At 43.1% G+C, this 22,917-nt stretch overlaps 1 protein-coding gene across 1 annotated transcript in view; it reads left to right on the plus strand.

Annotated features, from left to right (window-relative positions):
* Nucleotides 1-22,917, plus strand: part of KDELR2 (KDEL endoplasmic reticulum protein retention receptor 2) — a 158,518-nt gene that overhangs the window by 21,749 nt on the left and 113,852 nt on the right. The window contains exon 2 of the mRNA XM_069645620.1: nt 7,334-7,434. Coding sequence (XP_069501721.1) covers nt 7,334-7,434 — 101 coding nt within the window. The remainder of the gene's footprint in view (nt 1-7,333; nt 7,435-22,917) is intronic.

Genomic DNA, 22,917 nt, shown 5'->3' on the forward strand with positions numbered 1-22,917 from the left:
TGTTTGTGATACTGCAAGTTAGCCCCATCTCCTCCTTTTCGTCTTCACTAGCCTTTGTGCTAGGATGGACTCCTTTGACCTCTCACTGCACCTCAGTTTGTTAATCCACTTCACTGCATTAAGAAGTAGTTTTGGGCACTTCGATTGTAACTATGGTTTGAAACCTGCGGCGTAAAGTAACATTTCAAACGGGTAAGAACAACCTACATGTCTCTATTTTTCAAGTAACATTAACAGACAAGTCAGAGTAAGTGCAGCAAAGTATGTAACGGCAGCCAACCGGCACTTCCAGCTATACAATGCACTCGTACAGCGCACCAGTCACAGAGCAGTATTCTCCCCTACACATTCATCTTGTGGACAGAATGAAGCCACACATCCTTTAATGAGTGGAAAAGGAAATACCTAACATCGTCCCTTTTACACAACAAAGGTAAGTCATCCAACATGTTACTGTGATGGTGCTAAAGTGCACTCTAGTGCAGGCTAAGGGAGTTTACTCCATGAAGCAAAGATAAGAATCAATTAACTCGCGGTGTAGCCCTAAATTACTACCATGCAAAGCATTTGGTGTACCACACTTGTACATACCTGCAGAATGGTACTGACCACAGAGTATCCCTAAACGCTAATCTTTCTTGCACAGCTCAAAATGTCCTACTGACTCATCTTGTTCAGTGATAGGCCGTGTGTGTAGGGCCTCAATGCTGGGCACAGTAAGCACTCAAGTCCAGCAAAAGGGATATGTGCTGTCTAGGACTCAAGACCCACACCAATGGTAATGCTCGGTAGCGCTGTCCTGAGCAATATCGGAATGCTCTTCTCCTATGAGCAGATAGAAACGTTAAAGGAGCAAAAAGTAGCCTGTCTCAACAAAAAGAATCTGTCCGACCATATCTCGGTAGACTCATTGCTCAGCATAGTAGGTGACTGTGGAAGGACCACAGCGCATTTACAATCAGTACCATGATGCAACGGCACAGGTCTCTCTCTGGCTGTATCAAGGCACAAGCTCCAAAGGCCACTGGCATTTGACTATATCTCTCTATAAGCAGAGGTAACATGCAGCACATATCCTGACTACAAAAGGAGCACTTTAAAGCGCATGACCCATCATGGCACATACACCATGCACTAATCGCAATAGAAATGCCCACCCACTGTACCTAGCTTAACACAGCAATTTGTAATGGGCAACTCATCATGCATAGGAAACCTTGCAGCACTGGATGCATTCTGGCACAGTCACCAGGTGATATCATCTACAGTCGTGTGCACCGTATTTTGACTTCCGCAGCAATATGCATTTGCCAGAATATCATGGCATTTGCAGCAACTGTAATCCAGTCGTATGCGGCACAACATTCCTGCAAAATGTCTAAGGCAGCTCTAAACCAAACGCATAAAGCATAGCATTTCAGCAAGAAGTAAACTGTAAATCAAGGGTACAAAGCATAATGCATTCTTCAACAATATGGAGTGCAGTAGCACAATTACACAGAACTGCATTTCACGTAAAAATAAAGAGCTACTTCTAAGGAACATCGCCCCCACCCCCAATTTATTCCCAGGGGGTTTGCAGGAACATTGGAAGAAATTAAACCACTTTATAAAGTGCACTGGGGCAACCAAGCACAGTTTGCTTTATGATGGATCACATACATAACCAATGGCATTTAAGCTGGATGAAGTCCGAGGACGTGCCCATCAATACCTGTAACATTACCCAGCACTGAGGGCACCCACCCTTGTTGTTAAGTGTCACACATTACATCCTTTGCAATCGCAGCCACTTCTCAGTATCTGAAGGAATACCATTACCACCAGTGCCACTGCCTCTAGCTATCTTGGTCCCTTCTCTAGAATAGGGATGTAACGGTATAACAGTATACCGTTAAAGATACCGTGAACAGCTTAATAGAACAATAATAACCGTCACATTGTTTATACCGGTATACCGTTAAGTGTGCTTTTCAATCTGATTTGGAAAGGGTGCAATAAGCAAGTGCTGCACAGTCTTGGTCTTGCACTGTTGAATGTGCTGTCTGCTAAGGGGGCCTTGTTTGGCAGACAAGAGCATGGGGAAAGTGAGGCCACATTAGTAAATGCAGTTTTGCTGCTGTGACCGCTCTTTCTCTGTGATCAGTAGTCGGGTCAAAGATCAGACGACTGCGCAAATTGTGTTGAAAGCTGCCCAGAGCCTGAACCTTTGTGTTCCCCGTGCAAAGCTGGTAACGATGAGCTGACTGACTGCCTCTATACGCATACCTGAGACTCCAGTTCATAGATCCGCCAGACCTGGATTTCATGAGCAAACTAGAACAAATTTTGTTTCAGGCTTTATTTATTTTAAAGACAGCATACCGATTTTAAACGTTTTCACAGTCATGCTGCTACGCGCTACTGGTCAGATCTTCTATGGTGATTTCCCGATTTTTCAATTTACAATTAGAAAGACCACAGGGCCATCACAAGGGTGAGCTGAGGGCCTGAACTGAAGGTGATCATTTTATTTTTTCTTTCGTTCGTATGTAAACAAATGTAATAAAACGTTCAGTGACTTGCAAAACAGTGGAGCCAGGAGCACTTTGCTTAGCAACCACTCAGCCAGCAGGAGCAGAAATGTATCGGATCAGCCTGGCCCGGCATCATGTGCCATTAGTTCAGTAAGTTAAGGTCCTACTGAACTGAGCAAACGCACATTGGGGCAGCTCTTGCTCTGGCTGTGCAAATTGTAAAAATAAAAAAAAAAGGCCAGTGAAGTCATGATTATCTAATTACTCTCCCCAAGGTTTAGATTCAAGGAACTTTTCTCATGGTCATGGATAGCCATCCAGTTCTGTTTTAGCTTAGAATTCTGGGATTTGTAGTTTTTCCACCAATTTGAAAGATGGGGTAACTACACATCCCAGAATTGAAAGGGGGAATGAACTGGATGCCCTTCTGATGCATGTCCACAAACAACTTTAGCTCTGTAGACCAGACATGGACTGGCCGTTAGGGCAATAGGCCCATGGCCGAACCAAAAACGCAAAATGCTTGGGTGGGCCAGTTTTTTTGGGTCAAAGTGGGGCACTTTTTGGGCCAAAGTGGGCCAGTTTGCTGAGTGGCTTCACTATGAGGCTAATAGTTTTGACCACTGTTGCTGATTTCTTTTAAATGTGCAATTTGCATCACATTTATCAAAAATCTCCCCCTTGGGTACTATTCAAACAGTGTTCCAAAAGCAATGAATTCCCATTTGTAACTGTGGGCCACTTTTATGTTGGTGCCCGAGACAATTTTATGCCCCAGTCCGACCCTGCTGTAGACTGTGTGAACACTGGGCCTATCAGTGCTTTCTGCTAGTAAATTAACTGCCACCCCGTGTCCTTTGTGTAGATTTGCACATTGGCACTAGAGTTGTTGCTTCGCTTGATCCTTCACATACCCGTCTTCTGCATATGGCACTGTACTCGAGCACGCAGGACAGGTTCTACATTCAATTTGAAGTATCCAGAGCAATGGGGGTGAAATATTTCTTAGCTCTATTATTAATTTGTGACACCACCCATGAAAGCATTCCTCCCTCTGAACTTGCATAACAAGGATCCTAATGCACACAGACCTGGGGAAAACGGTAATGATGGGGCTCTGGTGAGGTGGTGGTCTAGGCCATATTTGTGCCGATATTTATTTTCTTTGTCATTTTCAAAGTTTTATTTTTTATTTTTTTACCACTATCTTTAAGAAGGTATATGAACATGTATTGCAAGAATCAAGAAAGAAATCAACGGCGCCCACTGAACGATGTCCCTTTAGGATTACATGGTCAGTGGTAACTGACATCAGACCTTCATAATACACCAGGTAGATGGTAAACCAGCTATAGTGATTAGATCACTACGCAACCTTTCGGTGTGTCTGTTGGCTATAACATTTTGACAAACACAATGACGTGGGCTTTCAGACCGCACATGAGTGTCTTTTTTTCTCCCTTTTTAATGGGATACAGAGTTGTCAAAACACACTTTTTGTCGCAGCAAGGGGTCATGATACCCATGCGTTGTGGTTCCAAAAAAAAGCAATTCGAGGCCAATTTTCAAAGCTATGGCCTGTGACTGAGCAGCAAGCTCATTGCTCAAAATGTGCATTATAACACTTCCACTAGTCACTCTTTCATTCAAAGCGATCGAGTGAGCACCATGATAGACCAATTCTGCAGCCACCTTAGATTCCTGGAGAATCAGCTAAATCTGCATTGACTTAATGGTAAGTTAAAGAACTTCAAATGCAAAAAGGCAGTGTAAAAAAAAGTTCTTGGTACAAGTAGTTTCAGTTGGAGCAGTTTTTAATGTCATTCCATAGACCACACGTGCCGGACACAAAATCAATATGTTAGCAATAGGAAGAATAAATACATGCCAAGAAGGAAAAGGATTTACTTTGGGTTGGCGGCTTTAGGGTTTATATATTTATAATGGATAATGTTTTCTAAACGTATGACAATGGGGGATTTCCCTGGTTCTATCATTGAATTTACATATAATAAGTCACACCGCAAAATTCACTCATCTCTGCAGGTATTCCCTGCTGCCATACCAAAGGGTAACATGTCTGTGATTCCTGAACACCTTTTGGCCCGCAAGTAAACTAAAGGATGTAATGTAAAGAGAGAGAGAGAGAGAGAGAGAGAGAGAGAGAGAGTGCATGTGCGTGTGTGTGTATGCACACAAGAGCATACTACAATCGGCCTCCATTGATCTGTGGCATGCAGATTATCAAGATGGCAACCTGTTCATCTTCACCAGTAGCAAGTGGGGGAGCTAAAAGCCTAAATGACCACTTAAAAAAAGTGATTAAGTTTGCTTTACTAGTCGCAGCAGGGCGCGCCCCCCCTCTCCTCCTCTACACACGTGTTTGTGGTGTTTTGTGGAAGCAAGGGGTGGCATTTCAGTGGAAAGTATGTTGTAAAGCCCAATTCTGGCCCTGGGTGCCTGGTTTTGTTTGTGATGATAAATCTGACAATTTGACCTTTTTAAGAAAATATTTGTTAAGATTAGTTAACTCCACCTGCTATGCCACGATAACCATGATATACCGTCATTTGGCAAGACGGTTATCGTACCGCCATAAAACTAATACCGTGACACCCCTACTCTAGACTACTGATGGGTCCTTTTGGCACGACCCAATCGAAGTCTGCTGGCTCAGGGGTGCTTGGTACAGATCACATTAGATTGCATTTGTTCTGCGACATTCGTGGAATGCCCAGGCCTGCGCCACTCATATGGTCCTTGAGCATCACCATGGCAACCCTTCTTGTCTTCCTTGGAGAAACTATCCTTCCACCGCAAGTACGATGTGCCTGTCCCTTGGCCACACACTCTGAACTGTCCGTCTGTCCCGTGGTGCTCTCAGACTCTGATCCAGTGCCACTCTTGTTAATTTGCAGTAATAACTGGGAACCTACAATGCTCACTCGATTGCAGAGACTCGCACAGGGGACCTAGCAGTACCACTGCTTGTCAAGTCGTGAATCCCTGCAGCCTGACGTTGTGCACGCGCCTGCAGAATACCCTGCATCTTTTTTGTAGCATGGAACCTCCGACACCACCAATGCCTGAAAACACTGGGGTACACCAGCAGTCCCCACTAAGACCTGCTATGTCTGTATGGGGCAGCATTCCTCTACCTGAATCCTGATCTTGGGTTAGTGGGCTTTCAAAGTGGCTACTGCCACCCCCAAACCACGGCAGCTTTGCCCAAGCGTCCATTTCTAGACCACTTTGTTCATAAAACTATGCATGTGTAGGAAGGCCGGCAAGTGTCTTGTAGAGAAGGTTTTTTCCTCCGATAATTTTGATGGGGATAAGCTACAGAGAAGTATGTAGCGGCTGCCCACCAGCCAGGCAGTCCAGTTGTAACTGACGTCCTTGGAACATACCAGTAGTTTCGTACCCCTGCATTGCAATCTCGCACAATACATGGCATTGCACACATGTTTCTCGCAGAAAAGGATGGTGACATGTTCTTTGCATAAAGCAACTAAGTCTGCACTCCAACTAAAATCACTAATAGAGGGAAGTTAAATAGCAGTAGCAATCTGCGTGCTTCTTCCCAGCAGTATGAAGGCACCAGTGTCTGGCACCATACAGGCAACGCAACCTGGCACTCTCGCCACATTACCTGCAATTGGGGAAGCTCTGTTGCCCATGCATTTGTCATGCCACTGGGTCCTGCTATAGGACAGTTGTTGCCACTTGCATGGCCTCTTACGTAAACATGTGTTTGTGGGAGCATTGAATCGACTTCCTGATACGTGGGGACTGGGCCCTTTGTCGACAGTTGGGTGGTCCTGCTCTACTCTTGTTCCCTGACCTGCCTGCAGGAATTGGATGCCCTTGGACAGGACAGCTTGGTAGAACTACGAACATATTAGTGCGCTTTGATCTGCAGCTCTTTGCACTGGACGTACGTTCTTGAGACCAGCTAGGGGCTTAGTTTTTTTCCCTTGCATTTGTAAACCCACCATAATATCCAAGGCACATTGTTGGAATGGCTAATGATTGCACACTAACCAAATGTGATAGTTGTAAACTCCCACATTGATAACCTTATACACTCCAGCCATGCTTCCTGCAGGATGAAGCACCCACTGGTGCCTAAAGGATAACCGTCGTCTATGCTTCTTTTCCCTCAACCCCCTACGTTTTTATCCATGGAGTGGGATATTAATGTTTCCTCTTTGTTTTTGATGTTGGCTGTTAGAACCACGTGACTTTCTGATGCCGATTGGATCAACAACCTATTCTCACAAAAGAAAATGCTGTGTCAACATGGGGCTCCCTTTGTGTAATGTAAAACTGTTTCAAGTGATTGAAGTAAAATTAGCTTTGACAAAAAAGTATATTCGAATCAAGAATGTGGGGGCATGAACATTATTGGTTCTTTACCAACATTCTATAGGTTGGAAGAAGTTAACCTTTAACATAAAGATTGTAACTTTTCAGACTAAAGTAATTTAGTAATTAATTTGCTCTACCTACTTAAACCACAGATAACAAATTACAAAGCATGAACATTACCAGTGTGCAACTATATATCAGTTCTAACCCCCTCTCATGTGAATTCGTTGCGTTGCTTGCTTCCTCCTATTAGACCATCTAGTAGTGTATGGGACTATGGTACTTGTTCAAACCCTTTTGATTTCCAGACTGCACGTATAATGTTCGCGCACATGAATCCTAACGATTCTGTTGCAGTGGAGAGCAGGCATAAAAGGAACAGGCAGCACTGAGTTCCATTTGGTCAAATACTAATTCTGCCCCTTTTTTCTTTTTCATTGTTCTAGGTATTTCTGGAAAGAGTCAGCTTCTCTTTGCACTTGTTTTTACCACGCGCTACCTGGACCTCTTTACTGCATACATTTCTTTATATAATTCCTCAATGAAGGTAAGGTATGACCAAGACGAGCCTTATTCCTTGTTTTCCATATGCAGGAGTAGTTCAACATCAAGATGTTTGTTGCATTGATTTTCCAAATACACATGTATGGCTTATTTATTTTTATTTTGTTTTTGACGCGCACCAAAGAAACTGAATTGCGTCTTGAGTGTCGATGGATCAAAATATACATACTTTAGGGCTAACAAAATAAAAACATTTATAAGGCTCTCTGGAAGAAGCTTTGTGGCCGTGTCTCGCAATATTGCCCCTGTTCGATGTGTGGCCTTGCATTTACTATTCAAGTTTTATAGGCAGAAATGTGTTGCTAACCTCCCCTAAATGCTCACTATATGATTCGATTTTCTTAATGGCTTTTTGGCTCATTCCTTCCCACCTGGGAGTGTGGTCACTTGTGTACACCAGTGCTTCATATTCCTGATTCAACAACATGGTTTTAATGTGGTGCTCAATGCTGTTATTTTACCTGTTTGATGTACTACAGGCAAAACCTAGATATTTTTATTTTTTGACTCTGTATTGTGAATGCTTTGAGGGGGGTGGGGGGTACTACAGATTTAAAACTATGCATCCAAGGGTATTAATGTGCACCAAGCCAGGATATTAATAGCCACCTAGCATTGCAACATGATGTGACAACAAGAGTTGAAGATTTTTCCTTTAAGAAATTGACTCTTTCTGTTCCTCCTGTGGCATTCAAAGGTCTACAGCCAAATATCCAGTCACTTTAGGCATATTCATAGGGCAATTGATGGATATATGTGCTAATTCATATTGCATACACCTAGTTATGAAGCAATACAGTGCTGTACAAGGCACTGAAGTAATGTTGATATGATAAGCAGAGTAGACTATTCGTTGGGTATTGTGACGAATCGAAGGTATTCGCCCCTTCTCCCTTGGGTAAGAAGGACTCGCATTCCTGTGAGGAACTCCCTTAGCCATCCAGCCTAGTAGCATACATGGCACTAATTGCTATAAAGGCTAATGCACTATTTATCTATTTGGCTGAAGGTAATGCTGGAACATGTCAACCTGAATTTCTCTTTAAGAGAAAACGCATACTTAACTGTGGAGAACAAGTGGAGGCTACTGGAGAAGCAGACGGTATCCTATGCCAGGAAAGCCCGCTGACGTGAGCATGCCTGGGAGAGGTGTAACAGAGTAGTCGCAGAGCCTGTGACCTTTGAAGAGGGACTGAAGGCCAAACTGGGAGGCCAGCGTTTCCTACAATGGGAGAACCATTGTAAGGCAGGAAAGTCGAGTCCTGCAGCAGGTGGTCGAGAGACCATGTCCTGACCATGGTGGATAGGGCACCCAATAGAACACACCGAGACTATCCAGGAAGGCAACTGGAAGTGTGAGCAGCTTCCAAACGATGAAGCCTGTATACAGCGTAAGGGAAGCTGAGAATGGGAGACCAACAAACGCAGAGGACAGGGGCGTTGGGAAGGCAAGTATCCTGCCATGTGTAAGGCAGAAGGACAGCCGAGGGCGCAACTAAGTAAAAGGAGGAGAGACCAAGTACCGGAGAAGATCAGCCGAGCAAACTACAATTGCTAATTAAAGAAGTAACGAGAGACTATTAATGAAGGTCCAATGGGATAAATGCTAACAAGATAAAGACAATGATGCAGAGCCCATTGAAAACGGTTCACCAGGAGAATCGAGTCAATCTCCTGAAATCACTTAGCTTTCATTTCGTATGTAGGGTCAGGATAGATCTAGCTTGGGATGGAGGACTTTTATTTCTTTGGGACTTCATGACGACCGACAAGCACATTTTTAGTTCCTTTATATAGGTTGGGAAACCCCTTTTTACAATAGGAAAAGCTAGGCCGTTTTCTTATTCAATGAAAGTAATTTAGAAATGTCCTACTGCCGACCGACCACAGTATGCTTCAAGGATACAGAGGTTTTTGAGAGTGTTGCAAGACAAGGGGGTATGGGTTAGAGAGGTAAATTTGGACCCGTTCTTTTTACAGTTTGTTGATGTATCAAAAGCTGTTGTCCAATTGTCATATATATTCATCTGCCACAGCGATTTATTTTTATTTCTCCCGCCCCCTTGCTTTATTCTGCTATGGGAAGAAGCACCGCGTGTTCCTTTCAAATCCCAGAACAACGCACGGTTTGTGATTGAGGATCACAGCCATATATTCCCTCCTTTTTTCTATACAAATGTTTACTGACTTTGGGCACAAATCTTAAATCTGATTTAGTTTCTCTCCGGATTTCACATTTCTGATATTCACTTTTAGCGTACATCTATTGGATATATTGAGGGGGAAAAATGTTTATCCACCAAACAAAAATGCTTTACTGTATGCGGGGGCTGGTGTTTTATGCTTCAATGGTAAACAGTAGCCAGACCAGGTTAGACGGGCAAGCTCAATCTTGAAGTAAGGCCATTGGAAGTGTAGGAAACTGAACGAGTGTCAATTACATTTCCAGGGGACCCTCGTGAAGAAATGTGAAAGCTCCCCACTTTGACAGGAAAGCGATCAGACCTTCTTAACTCAGGACAAGCCTGAACAATATAATCAGAACCTCACTTGTGGTGTCAGCTGAGCCAATTGAAAGGACAGATGGAATTGCTCAGTTGAGACCAGACTCTTGGCATGTTTCACAGATATGCCTAAAGCCAAGTAGGTGTCAGTTACAGTATGATGACGACTTGTTAAACACGTGGGAAATGTGCCAAAAAGTCAAGAGGTAGCTGAGCACCGCAAACATTGCATAAAGTTGCAAAACTCTTGACAATACCGTACAGCATAGCATGCCATATCAAAGAAAAACATTGGAGAGGGTGGAAGTAGTAGAAGTCCCAACGCATATGACCTTTCTCTTTCCATTGCCCCTCGAGGTTCCACAGTGCACATTTTGTAACAAGGATGAAACATTGGCAGGTGACGCTGTGTGTGGCTTTCTAGGAACTTTGCTTGTTTCGTTAAGTGCTGCGCAAGATGTTCTGGGATGCGTGTACATTTAGGTTGGTGATGGCTCTCAGGAATATGAAAATTAATTCAACTCTGCTTAGTTTGCAAGAGGCAGCAAAGAGAAGTCTGTCTCACTACCTTGCACAGACGCTGTGACTAGTGGGGCCTCCTAGGTCTTTGCCCTTCAGGGCCCACATCAATGTTTTTTAGGGGATTGGGGCTCGTCCTAGTCACTGGCTGTTTGCCCCATTGGTTCTCTCACAGGGACTTCTAAATCTACTGGTGTCCTTGGGTTCTGAACTAATTGGCTCTTGTGTATGAATGGAAGACTTTGCAAAGTTTAGACCTGCCGCCAGGTTCCTATTAACATTTTGAGCTTTGAGTGTATCAGAAATCCACTATAAAAGTCCTTTGGCAGTGTAGCAATATTGCGCTTCATGGATTGTTCCTTTTTAGATGTCGTTGTTGATTCAGTGGTGTCGGTTCTCCTGGCTTTTTAACGTTTAGTATAGTTGGCATGTCATTTGTGTTTACGAACTTGAGCCATGGTTTGGATATTTTCTATCTAGCCATGTGTATTTATCCATATGCAGTTGGCTAATTCTGCTTTGTCTTCTTGCTGTTTTTATTTTCGTAAATTTGTAATCCATAAAGTGTGTACAATGGAAAATGTATTTTCTTATTTACTTTATTGGTTTAATGCATTTGCCAAGTACTGAACATTAGCATCAAGTATTTCATAAAGCACCGCAACACAAATGGAGTGATCCCATGAGCAACCAAATCATGGTTGAGGAAGAAAGTAGAATTTTAAGTAGGCCGCGATAGAGGAGACCACGCACACAGAAGGATGGAGGTCCAGAGTTTAGGGGTAATGATCAAATCTGACCAGAAACTAGATTGAAAGCTAATAGCAGGGGCTGCAAAAAGAGCTTGGGAGGACGAGTGTAAATGGTGAGTGGGGACGGACTGACTGAAGGAGGGGAGTAGCGGATGATGAGCTCAGGTGGAGCTAAGCTTTGAAAACACTAGTTATAAATAACATGGAGACAATGTAAAACAAAATGGGGAACAGGACGCCAGTGGGGAGAAACATGGGCGGGTGAGAGGATGGACATGGGAGTTGAAAGGAATAAAGAAAAATTGATTGAAGGTGGAGAGAGGAAGACCAAGGTCCAAAGAACAATAATTCAGTCAAAATAACACCAATGTTACAGTAGGAGTCTTGGAGTCCTGGAAAGTACGTAACATCCATCCGTTTTGTTTTTAAATTTTTTTATTTTGGATTTCTTTTGCTTATTTTGTTCTGTAGAGTTGGAAATACCAGTTGTGAGCAAGATGAGAAATGTGGGCGGAGCTTGTCGCTGAGGTTGGAGCAGTCTTTGCAGTGCTCGTCAGGCCGGCAGGACTGCTAGACATGTCGCCAACCATGACTATAGCTACGACGTCAAATACCCCACTTAAACACCTGGAGAACCAACATATTGAAGAGGGTGATAAAAGGCGCCTATGCAGTTCCAAACCTCAATTGGATATGAGAAGTTCCAGCAGGTCTGCAAACTGCCAGAAATAGACTCCAGTCGGCGCCATCAAAGCTATGTCCAAATCGGCACACACAGAATGGAGATCCCGCGCTCTCAATGCAGCCGCACACTAAATTACAAGTCACGGCTCAGATCAATGGCGACATGAACTGTTTCACTGAAACCCAGCCGAAGCCTCCGCATGCCGCAGAAGGAGAGGACGGAGCGGAGAAAACCCCGGTATTAAACAAGGGTCAGCGGAACCTGGCAGCTGGCTTATCCTCCTCATCAGCAGCCAAAGGGCTGATGCTGGAGAAGAACCCCACCCCCGATCCGCTTAAGGCTTCCGCGTCCAATGATGAACCCCCCCCCCCCCCCTGCCAGAACTTAATCATTCACTCAAACGTCCCAGCAAGTCAATTGTCAACGGACACTTTGGACAAACAGCAAAAAAAAACATCCTGATATTATAGAAGCTGTAGCCGCCACACTTACCAGCTTGGGCCCCCAGCTTACCGAGGCACAGATCTCGGCACCACAGTCCCTCGCGGCTGCCTCACAGGCCGCGAGTTTGCCTGGCGGGAGCAGCTCCACCCTGCGGGGTGGGGCGAGCAGCTCCGGAACGGTTCCGAGGGCATCTGGAAATGGATGCGTCATGGCTCCGAGCTCGCTGGTACTGCTGGAGTGCGAGGCGGGAGGGGGCGACTAAGACAAAGGTGTAAAGAAACTTCAAGCCCCGATAATGGAGGCAGTTGGTCTGAAACACAACCAAAAGAAACTTGATCCAGCAAATGGAAACGGGGATCAATTAAAGGAAAATAATAAAGGCACCCCAACATCTGAAACATCGGCTTTAAGGGCCTGCGCGCCGGGGAGAATAAATTCAGCCCACAGGCGACTATCTAAACACAAAAAACAAGTGTCCTCAATTAGAATTTTTTCCCAAAAGGCGGCGCACCGCTCTTCGGCAAATTCTGTCACCAAAAACCAGGGAAAGAGAGATCATGAACATCTTGATGAGCTCTCTGACACCAAGATCCTTGAAGCAATAAGAATCCCTTAACGGCACCAAAAATTTGGAAAATGGGCGCTTCTTTGGTCCTAAAACAAACTGTAGCAAAAAAATATGGCCACGCCATTACCGGTAGTGGCAATTCACTCCTCCAAAAGACAACCAAAAAAGCCCTACCATGCTCATAAATCCCATCGGGTGCGACTCCAGAAGAGATGCCAAATGGTAAAAGGATGAATCCTCAAGATGTGATTTCAGAAGAGACGTCAAATAGGGAAAGTGTGAGCATTCAAGACCTTCCACTAAAAGAGACTGTTTCTAACGGCGTGCTAACTCATCGAGTGACTTTCCGAGAATTTTCACCCAGTGACGTCCAGAGCCGAAGGCCTTTTTGTTAGGAGCAGCACCGAGCAGAAAGGAACATCCACAACCTGTGGAAGAAATGCACAGGCAAAGAACCCGCGACCCCCACAAAGACAAAGGAGGGGAAAGAACCCTAGAGGATAAAATAGGATAAACCGCCCAAAAGAATACTCTCCTATGAGGGCAAATCCTTATGATTCCTCCACAAATCCATCACAAAGGCGCCAGAGCTATGGAGACCAATGGCTAAGGAAACCCTGACAAAGAAACCTGATATGACCACAATGTCTGCAAAATGCTAGTCTAAAAGATCAGGTGACGATGATAGCTGTGATTCACACCAAGCTTATATACCTAGAAGGGTATATAACAGCCATTGACCATAAAAAAGTAGTTGAAACAGAAGAGGTAAACCTTGCACAAACTGTGGGACGCGAACCAGTGAGTCCAATCAAAATCAGTGCACACAGTGTGAATAACTAGCCACCAACAAAGGTGCTACAGATTTCGCAAACGTAGCAACACCAATGTAAACCAGCATCTCGGAAAGACCTGAATGGAAGTAACTACAGCATATTCAACCCCCTCCAAAACAACGAAGGTGTTGAGCTTAACTTACATGAGGTCTTTTTCTTCAAGGCAAGTTCTCAGAAGAAGTGCACCACACAGGCTAAGAGCCAGAGGGAGGGAACCACCACTCGAAAGAACTCTACAAAAGAAAACGTAGAAAGCTCATCAGAAAAGGGAAACGGAGAAACAGGTAAACCGAAAATGACAAATAAGGAAGTCCTATTGAAACTATCCAAGAAGCCAGAGAAGTCTTCGTCCTTAATATCAGAAAGTAAAACAGTTTCACTTTCAGAAACAGAAAGAAAAGGGGGAAAAAAAAGATGTTTCAAACCAGAAAGGACAGCGAGGAAACCATTCCGGAAAAAGAGCAGCGAAAAATCGTGACATATTCTCCAAGAACAATTAACGTTTCTTAGCGGATCCATCAGCTATGAACTATTCTCAGTATTCGCATAGCGAGTCGGAAGACGAACTCAGACCTTCAAAGCGACAGTAACAAAATGCAGAAAGCTGTCAGATGACCAAAGCATACAGCTAGCAAAAAGAAAAAATCTTAAGCAGTCAAACTCACCGATAACACCAAAGAGTAGGGGGAACACAGAATTCAAATGAACAGAACAAAGGGCATAGTAAGAAAAAAGACAAAATGCCAGGTTCATCAACCTACCATGAACACGCACGATGCAAACTGCAAAGAGAGGCCGACTCGATTGAGCGAGAACGGAAATACAGATGATTTTCATCACAGGATAAAGAAACTATATACAAATCAAGCAAGAAGGAGCTAGTTCAGGAGATCTTAACCCTGAAACTAGAACAGTCCCATAAAAACCATGAGGAAATGGTGCTTAACAGGAGGATGGTAAGAAACCTTTTCAGTCACATCACTACACTGAAACGCTTGAGAGCAGAGGACTACACGAGGGTGGAACCATATCGTAGAGGGTCGACTGCAAAGGCTTATATTCACATAAAGGGAGCGGCCATGCCCTAATCAATCAACAAGGCCTTAGAAGAGCTTTTACAACGTGGTTTTCACCTATCCATTGTAGCAGATACCAACTTTAAACGAGACAAAAGAGATGAGGGGTCGGTGAAGACTCCTAGTAGTAAATCAACGTGCTTCATGTCCAAAACTGAAGAGCTATACAGCTTGCAAAGACTACCACGATACATGACAAAGCCCTTTAAAAGCAGAACAAAAGAAACTAGAGTTCCATTAGATTCATGTGCTCAAAGGAACAAAAACTAGAGACAGAAACGATCTATTAAAGGGATCTATAACTATCTTAAAGACCAGGGACAAGAGCACAGAAAACGGGGAGAAAAGGGAGACTTATAAGGATTACCTAAACCACGAGTAAACTTGCTGGTATCAGCTACAAATACACAACAGACAGTCATAACAGAAACAGCCCTCCCTCCCATGAAACAACTATGGGCATGGTTGCCCAAAACACTATCGGCACACGCTAAGTAGCAACCCGCGTCCCAGGGCAAGGAGGATCAAGTGAAGGGGAAACGGAAGGAGCACACACCACCTCGTTGCTAATGGGTTCATGTAATACGAGGGGTTAACATCTGCTGAAAAAGGGCGATGTAAATTTGGGCAACTTTGACATTTTAACAATGCAGGAAACGTGGTTATTGGAAAAGCCTTGTTGGTTTTTCCATTGAATTATCGCCTGGCAAAAAGGGTGCATTGGGCCGCCCATCGGCTGGGATCCTGCTGGCGGTTCGATCAGGAAGTGGAGTCTGCATTCAGAAAATGGTGTCGACATCTTTAAACCACCCAGCAGTACTAACTGGACTATGTCAGACCAGAACACCAAGGCTACAAAAGTTATCAGTGGCAATAATCTGTGTATTGGAATCCCCTTAACATCTCAGACAACGATTTTTCGAGGATTATTGAAAAAAACTTTGGATCACATTCTCACTGATCTAAAAGTCGAGCACATGATAATATGTGGTAACCTAAATGCCAGATGTCCTTCCACTGTGGACACAAAACAGCAACCCAAGACCCCAACTGAAAAGAGAGGGGAGAGATGGTTAGAGTTAATGGCGTCACGGGGTTGCTACAACTTGGATAAGGCTTTCCCTAATTCCAACCGAATACCAACTTGGGAAAGAGACACTTTTAGTGCCACCATTGACTATATCTTTGCATCTGAGAATCTGCTAAAACTGGCAAAATCTTTCGAAACAAGACCGAAGCCAGTGACCGTAATCTTCTGAAAGCAACATGGGTAATCCAAAAACTTGGTGCCCCTATATTGTGAATCTAAAATTGAACCTAATGCGCAAGGAAACCGCCTCAAATTGTCAGCAGAAAGAATAAAAACCTTAAATGTCAACTATCAAAAAAATGCAGGGAAGTGGATCGATTTTAGCAACAACCCCTGATTATCAGCCTCTACTGAGTCTGTATAGAATCAAAACTAGGAAAAAACTTGCTGCAATTGAGTCCAACACCCATCAATACGACAAGATTTTAGTTGCAAAAAGAGCATCAACACCCCAATGGCTCTAAAGGAAGCAAGTATGGAAGCTAAATCATACAGAGCATGGCTGAGAAACCACCGGATGTCTATGTATCAAAAAGACTTGAAGAGATGTTGAACAAATTGGGGAGTAATAACACGAGAGATTTCTGGTCTCTGATTAAAACTTCAGGGCCGCACCCTACACCATCGCAAGCAAATTGCGTACATGAAGAAACTTGGAAAGCACACTTTTCAGCACTCTTTCATGGTTCAGAGGAGCAGACACAATCCGTAGGCCAAGAACACAATACTCCATGGTGCAATCTTTCAAATGAAGAGGACATAAAATCAATTATACGGAATCTAAAAGCCTCACGTGCGCCAGGGCCAGATGGAGTGACAAACATGGATCTCCAAACATTCCCGGATGAATGGGCACCATTTATCACCAAAGTCTTTGAAAATTCACCAACGCGAAAACAGTACCGAGTTCCTGGACGTTATCTGTGGTGGTCCCTATTTTTTTAAAAGGCCGACAGAGCGGATCCATCCAACTATAGGCCGATTGCGCTCTTAGACTGCATGGGGAAAGTCTTCGGCATGCTACTGCTCCATGAATTCCAACTATGGGCTAAATCAGCTCCACTACATGACCCATTTCAGGTCGGCTTTCAGAAAAACTCGGGGGCTTCAATAAACATCTTGATCCTCAGCCTTCTGAAGAGTAAGTCATTAGAAGGGACCTGAAACGCATATTTAGCCTTCATGGACCTCACCCAAGCTTACGATAAGGTTGAAAGACCGCTACTCTGGGAGAAACTTCTAGAGTAAATTGCCCAAATATCATAGCACCGATTAAAGCTTTATACTCGAATACATCTATGCGGGTAAAGCTGAACGGAAAAAAGGCACCTTATCAGAAAGCATCCCAATAAAGGGGGGGCTAAAGCAGGGATGCCACCTAGCCACGCCGAGTTCATTGCTTTAATGGAGACTACAAGGAATCAATGGAAACCGTGAAGGCATTTCCACCCAAGGTGGGAGGAACCCAAGTGCCGAGAATACTCTATGCAGATGATATCACCGTGATGGACCAGACTCTGATTGGCCTTAAACGCCAGTTAACCAATCTAGCGGAGTATATTACAAAAAACAAGCTCCAGATCAACATAGGAAAAACAAAGATAATGATCATAGGCAAAAAGAACAAGTCTGTCCCTAGAAATGTGTGGCATTTGGAAAACATACTGATTGAAACAGTCCCAAAGTTCAAGTATTTGGGGGTCATGCTTGATAACACTAGGCAAGAAACCACCATGCAAAGCTTCATCTGGTCGAAGCGCGCACTATGACCACAAGCGCGAATGTTGGACAATAAATGTGGGCACTTTTCGCTCCTACCGGCCCTAAGCATTTACAAACAAGTCATACCATGTTTGACATAGTGTTGAAGCCATGCCCATGCTACCAGAAAAAATCTGGCCAAAGATTGAAGGTTTCTTCTGGAGATCACTGCTGTCGATCCCCAAATCAACCTCCTTATCAGCAATCAGGAAATAATTGGTGCTGATCTCCTTAAAAACAGCAGTGAACAATAACAGTATGTCCCTGTATAGGAAAAAAAATAGCAACTCCAATACATTGCCTGTTCTCACGAAGATATGCTGTCAAATCCACTCAAAGTAAAAGAAAACTAAAGGAACTGGATTGGATCATTACACAAGAGAAGGCTGGAAAGAACAAACTTCTGTCCGATCTACCATCCCTACAAAAGAAATATAAAGATCCGGGGGCAATCTACAAAAAATGTCCCAAGTAGACTGTTGAGGCAGCTCTTCGTAAAAGCAAGGTTAAACCTACTGCTGACGAACGAGATTTTACACATCAGAGGTATAAGCTCAACAAACATCTGCAGGCTGTACAAAGGCGAGGAGGCAGTGGAATCAGTCCGACACCTATTTACATCATGTCCAGTACTACAAGGCATTAGACAATCTTATCTGGCAACTCTCCTGGAACCTTCTACTCTTTGTGAGGAAGCTTCTTGGTGGCCACGCCTAATAAGCGGGGGGAAAAACTGCCTGGTCATTTGCCACTGTAAAAATATTGCAACACGCCTTTAAGCTTATAGCGAAAAGAGAAGGACAATGATGAAGCAAATGGTAAACCACTGTGTGTGAAGAAAGAATTTTAAAGATTGTCTGTTTTGTAAGGAGAAGAATTAACTACGTTTTTTGTTGAAATCAAATTGTTTTTGATAAATACAAAATAAAAAAAAGAATAAAAAAATAAAAATGTGGGAAGCATAGAAAAATAGGAATTGCAATGTCTTGGGTGTCTCTCATAGCCTGCAATTGGTGTAATAGCATTTCAGGCTTGATTTGGCCATGGCCTGGCAATTCATTCTGTTCTGATTTCTTCAGTAACGAGAAAGTCATATTTGCTTGTGGCTTATCCTACGGGGCCTACGTGGCTTATCCTACGGGGCTGAAGAAATTGTAATGATTATAATTAACAACATTTCATAGATCACTGTCAGGTTTTGGCTTGATGATTTTGTGCATTTGTTTTGACCGAAGGAGCAGTAGCCTATGTAAACATTTCGGCTCCAGAAAAAGAATGGAGTAGTGCAGTGTCTTGGTTCGATTAGAGACTGAGGCAATCCCTTGTTTTTCTTCTCTCACTTTAACTCTCCAGCAGCCACGTTTCCAACTTTAAAATACATCTCAAACATAAGTAGTTCCTTTCTTTCACTTTCCACCAATCCAGCTCTTAACGTCTCAATACCTCCCTTCCTGTCTTGAGCCATAGCCTTTCTTTTGTACCTACCATCCTTTCGTCTGAAGCCCTCCCTCAAGAAAAGGGCTGTAAACTTTGCATTTAACAAGCTAATTTGTCAAGCTTGCATGTGACGTCCACAAAATGCTCAAAACTCATTTTCCACAGTCATGCAGTTTTGTACTTTTTCCTATGAACCAATTTGGCGGAGGAAGGGTAATGAAACCAAGAAAGTAAAAAATAAATAAAATAAACGTAAATGTTGCAACCTTTCCATATTGAAGGGTCATCTTCGCATAGGTCTATTTCCATACAGTGGGATACTTCTTGCCTCTGTCTAATGGAATCCTGACTTCCTGTACCTCTCATCAGGATCGTTTTTTCTGTAGGAACACTGAGGGCATTGTGCTAATTAAAAGCGTATCCCTCACTATAAAAGCCACCACCTGAAAACGGCATGAAATAAATAAATTTAAACGTCCAATCGGCTAGTTTCAAAATATCCTCGAGTCTAACTTCTGTAGTGAACCTTTGCCTTGGCTCGACTGGGTGAATGCTCCTCAAATGCAGTCATTTCTTTTCCTGCTTGCACTTCATCCAGTATACCCATCTAGCTAGAGTGTGGGGGATGAAAATGGCGAAAATAGCTGCCTTAAAGCAGTCGGCAACTGTATGACTTCTCTTTGTCTATTCCCACAAGTCCCTCTCTTATATGGATACATTTCACCAAGCACAGCTTGGGATTATCTCAAAAATATGTCCTGGTATTACTCTTGAATTGTTTGCTCTTTTTCTTAACGATAAAGGATACTTCTCTGGTGTGAAACATTTTCTATCAATCTCCAAAGCTCTCCACTACATAAACACATTAGCATAGCTGTTTCCATACATATGCTTCAAATTCTAGGCTTTATCTGGCCATTCCCCAAATGGTCCCAGATCCCATTTCACTCCCTCAAAAAAATTTGTCTGCACCCCCACAACAATCTTATTCCCTGCAGCAAGTGCCCAACTGCTGGTGGCGACATACTGGTGCTCCTACACTGTATTTTTTTTTTTTTTTGTCCCGTACTGAAATGGCTGATCTGTAGAATGCGTTTGTCATGCAAATCCTCAACCCCCCCCCCCCCACCACCAATTTCCCCAGACAGGACTACTCAAAATTCAACACTGCACTAAATGGGCAGAAAGTGGACAGACCTGTTCCACACATCGCTTGCTCCACACTTCACATGTTGGCACATAGCTCTTGGATGTGACTGGTGCCCAGGACTCTCGTATGAGCTGCCAATTCCGAAATCCCTCTGAAACCACAATCCAATGACTCCTCCCTGCAAGATCTATCAGATTTGCTTTGGAATTACTCATAGAAACTCCATAGCATTGAATTGGAAACCATTCTTAGGGCACTTTATTGGACATCACCATTACCATAGGTACCTTGTCCTGAGGTACCTTCGGCAGCGTCCTCTCCATCAGTGTGTCCTTAGTCCACAAGTTTGTAGGAAAGCATTGGCTCCTGCTGTTTTCCGATTTAACATATGACTGTTCTTCCAGCGGAAATATCTGCCTACCAGGCAGGGTTTGAAATTGCTGGGAGTTATTTAGCTCCTTGCTTTTAGCCTAGGAGAGCCTAGTTGCCTTGGTACCACTCACTACCAGGAGCTACTTCGCTCCCCAGGCCAACAGGTACCACAGAAAGATAGCAATATGAATTGACTTTGTGTACTTTGGAAGAAGCATTAGAAACATCTAGAAGGCATATAGCATAATGGATCATTCAAGAGACAAAATGTTAGCATCGAACTGCCACAGGAAGTGGAAACCTATGTGCTAGCTCCTGATTCTCCAGAAGTAGCTTGTGCCTGCTGGGGTCACGCCCAATACCAAGGAGCTGGTTTAAACTCCTGCTCATGGAATCTTAATTTTGATCCTTGTCAGGTGGTGTGAGAAACCCAAGATCTGCTTAATACTCTATCGTAATTTAAATCCATAAGATTCTATTTGGGGTGAGAGAGATGATATATATGATACAGCATTTATAATGCCCCTATAAATTGTACTGTAGGAAATATTTCAATCTCGGTCTATGTCTTAGTTGTCTCCTTTAGGGAAGATTTCTGAAAAGACTTAAATGAAATTATTTAGTTACCCTAAATACTTCCTCTAATGACGGGTTCCATAATTTGATGCATTTTCGATTTGTAATGTTGCAGTAAATATGATACATTTGCAAGCCTGATGAACACTATACAATATCTGGCAATGCCATTGATAAGATTATTATTTTTATTTTTAATTTTTAAGTTAGCATTGGTCCTTTTGGGGGTCCATAGAAAACTATTAATAATGGACTTCTTTTTACTAAAGAAAAAACTTGGAATGTTCTGTTGAATGGAAAATAAGCCTCGGAGGAGAATCATAATTTTTCCTAAGATTGATTATGAATTATTCTGCCACCCTTTGAATTATTTCTTTAGTGCTGAAATGTATCATTTTGTTTCTGTAAAGGTCTTGAGCACACGAGGGGCAATATCAGTTGGAGTAAAAAAAACAGTGGTAAACCAGTATGATGCATAAGTTGCATATTTAGGCAAAGTGAATGTAAATTCACAATGTATAAACTTAAATATCATGCATTGACACATGGAAACAATCACGTGGAATCAATCCAATCAAAAAGGATCAAGTACGCATGATGTGAAAATGTGATAGTGTATTCATGGTGCATGCAAGATGCAATAAAGTCCATGTCTGAATTGAGTGGTCTCTGTAGTTTGTAAGCATATGGTTGCTGGGTACGGTCAAAATGCATCTCTGTGGTGTAGAGTCTCTGTAGCTGGTAAGCAGATGGATTTAAAATGTCATATGTAGCACATATAGTTGATCTCGTCGTTAATACCATTTGGTGTCAATGTGCCAAGACGTTCAATAGGTTTCTCTCGGATCTAGCGTCTTGTTATATTTGATCACTGTTTCGATGATTTGTCTCGTGATGATAGCTCGGGGGGCAACGTGCTCGCCTTGGAAGCAAGACGACACAGAGAAACACAGAATCGATCCCCGGGTCTGCGCTTAAAACCTCTGGGTATTAATCGCGTTATAAATAACCTATCATATCTGAGAGATATTGTGTTTCTTATCATGCCATTGTCTTGTTACTGCTGAATTGGGATTCTGGTTTATAATGCATGATCTATGTTCATTCCACCTTAGTTTTGCGGGTTGCATAGATTTTCCAATGTAATATAGACCACATGTGCGGTTGATGGCAGTGTCTCATGTAGCGTAATATCGCAGTTTGATGCTCTCCTGTTCGAGGATGGTTCATTGTGCTGCCTTTGGTGACAAACCCACATTTCGTGCAGTGTAGGCATGGAAATGTACCAATACGTGTCATACTCTGCTTCTGTATAGGAGCTCTGGTGGTGACTAATTGATATATGAAGTTCTTACTACTTTGATATGCAAACACAGGCGGTTCTTTGAAGAGCCGTTCAACCCGGAGGTCGTAGGTAAGTGTTCTCCAGTTCCTTTTGATGATAGATTTTATCCTGTTGGGGACATCATGTTCACTGTGGATGTCAAGAGCCTATTTACATCCATACCCCACGACCTTGATGTGGAAGCCATTGAGTGGATGTTTCTCAATGAAGTATTAGAGCCCATAAACAGTTCATACTCCCCCTGTTACATTTCTTTGATGAGAACTCTTACTTTCAATTTAAGGAACAGTATTATCTTTAAGTGTCGGGAACATCCCTATGGGTGCTACTATGGCCCCTACATACTCTAAT

The sequence above is a fragment of the Ambystoma mexicanum genome, chromosome 2p (assembly GCF_040938575.1).
Source record: "Ambystoma mexicanum isolate Mex_15411 chromosome 2p, UKY_AmexF1_1, whole genome shotgun sequence".
Classification (NCBI taxonomy): Eukaryota; Metazoa; Chordata; class Amphibia; order Caudata; family Ambystomatidae; genus Ambystoma; species Ambystoma mexicanum.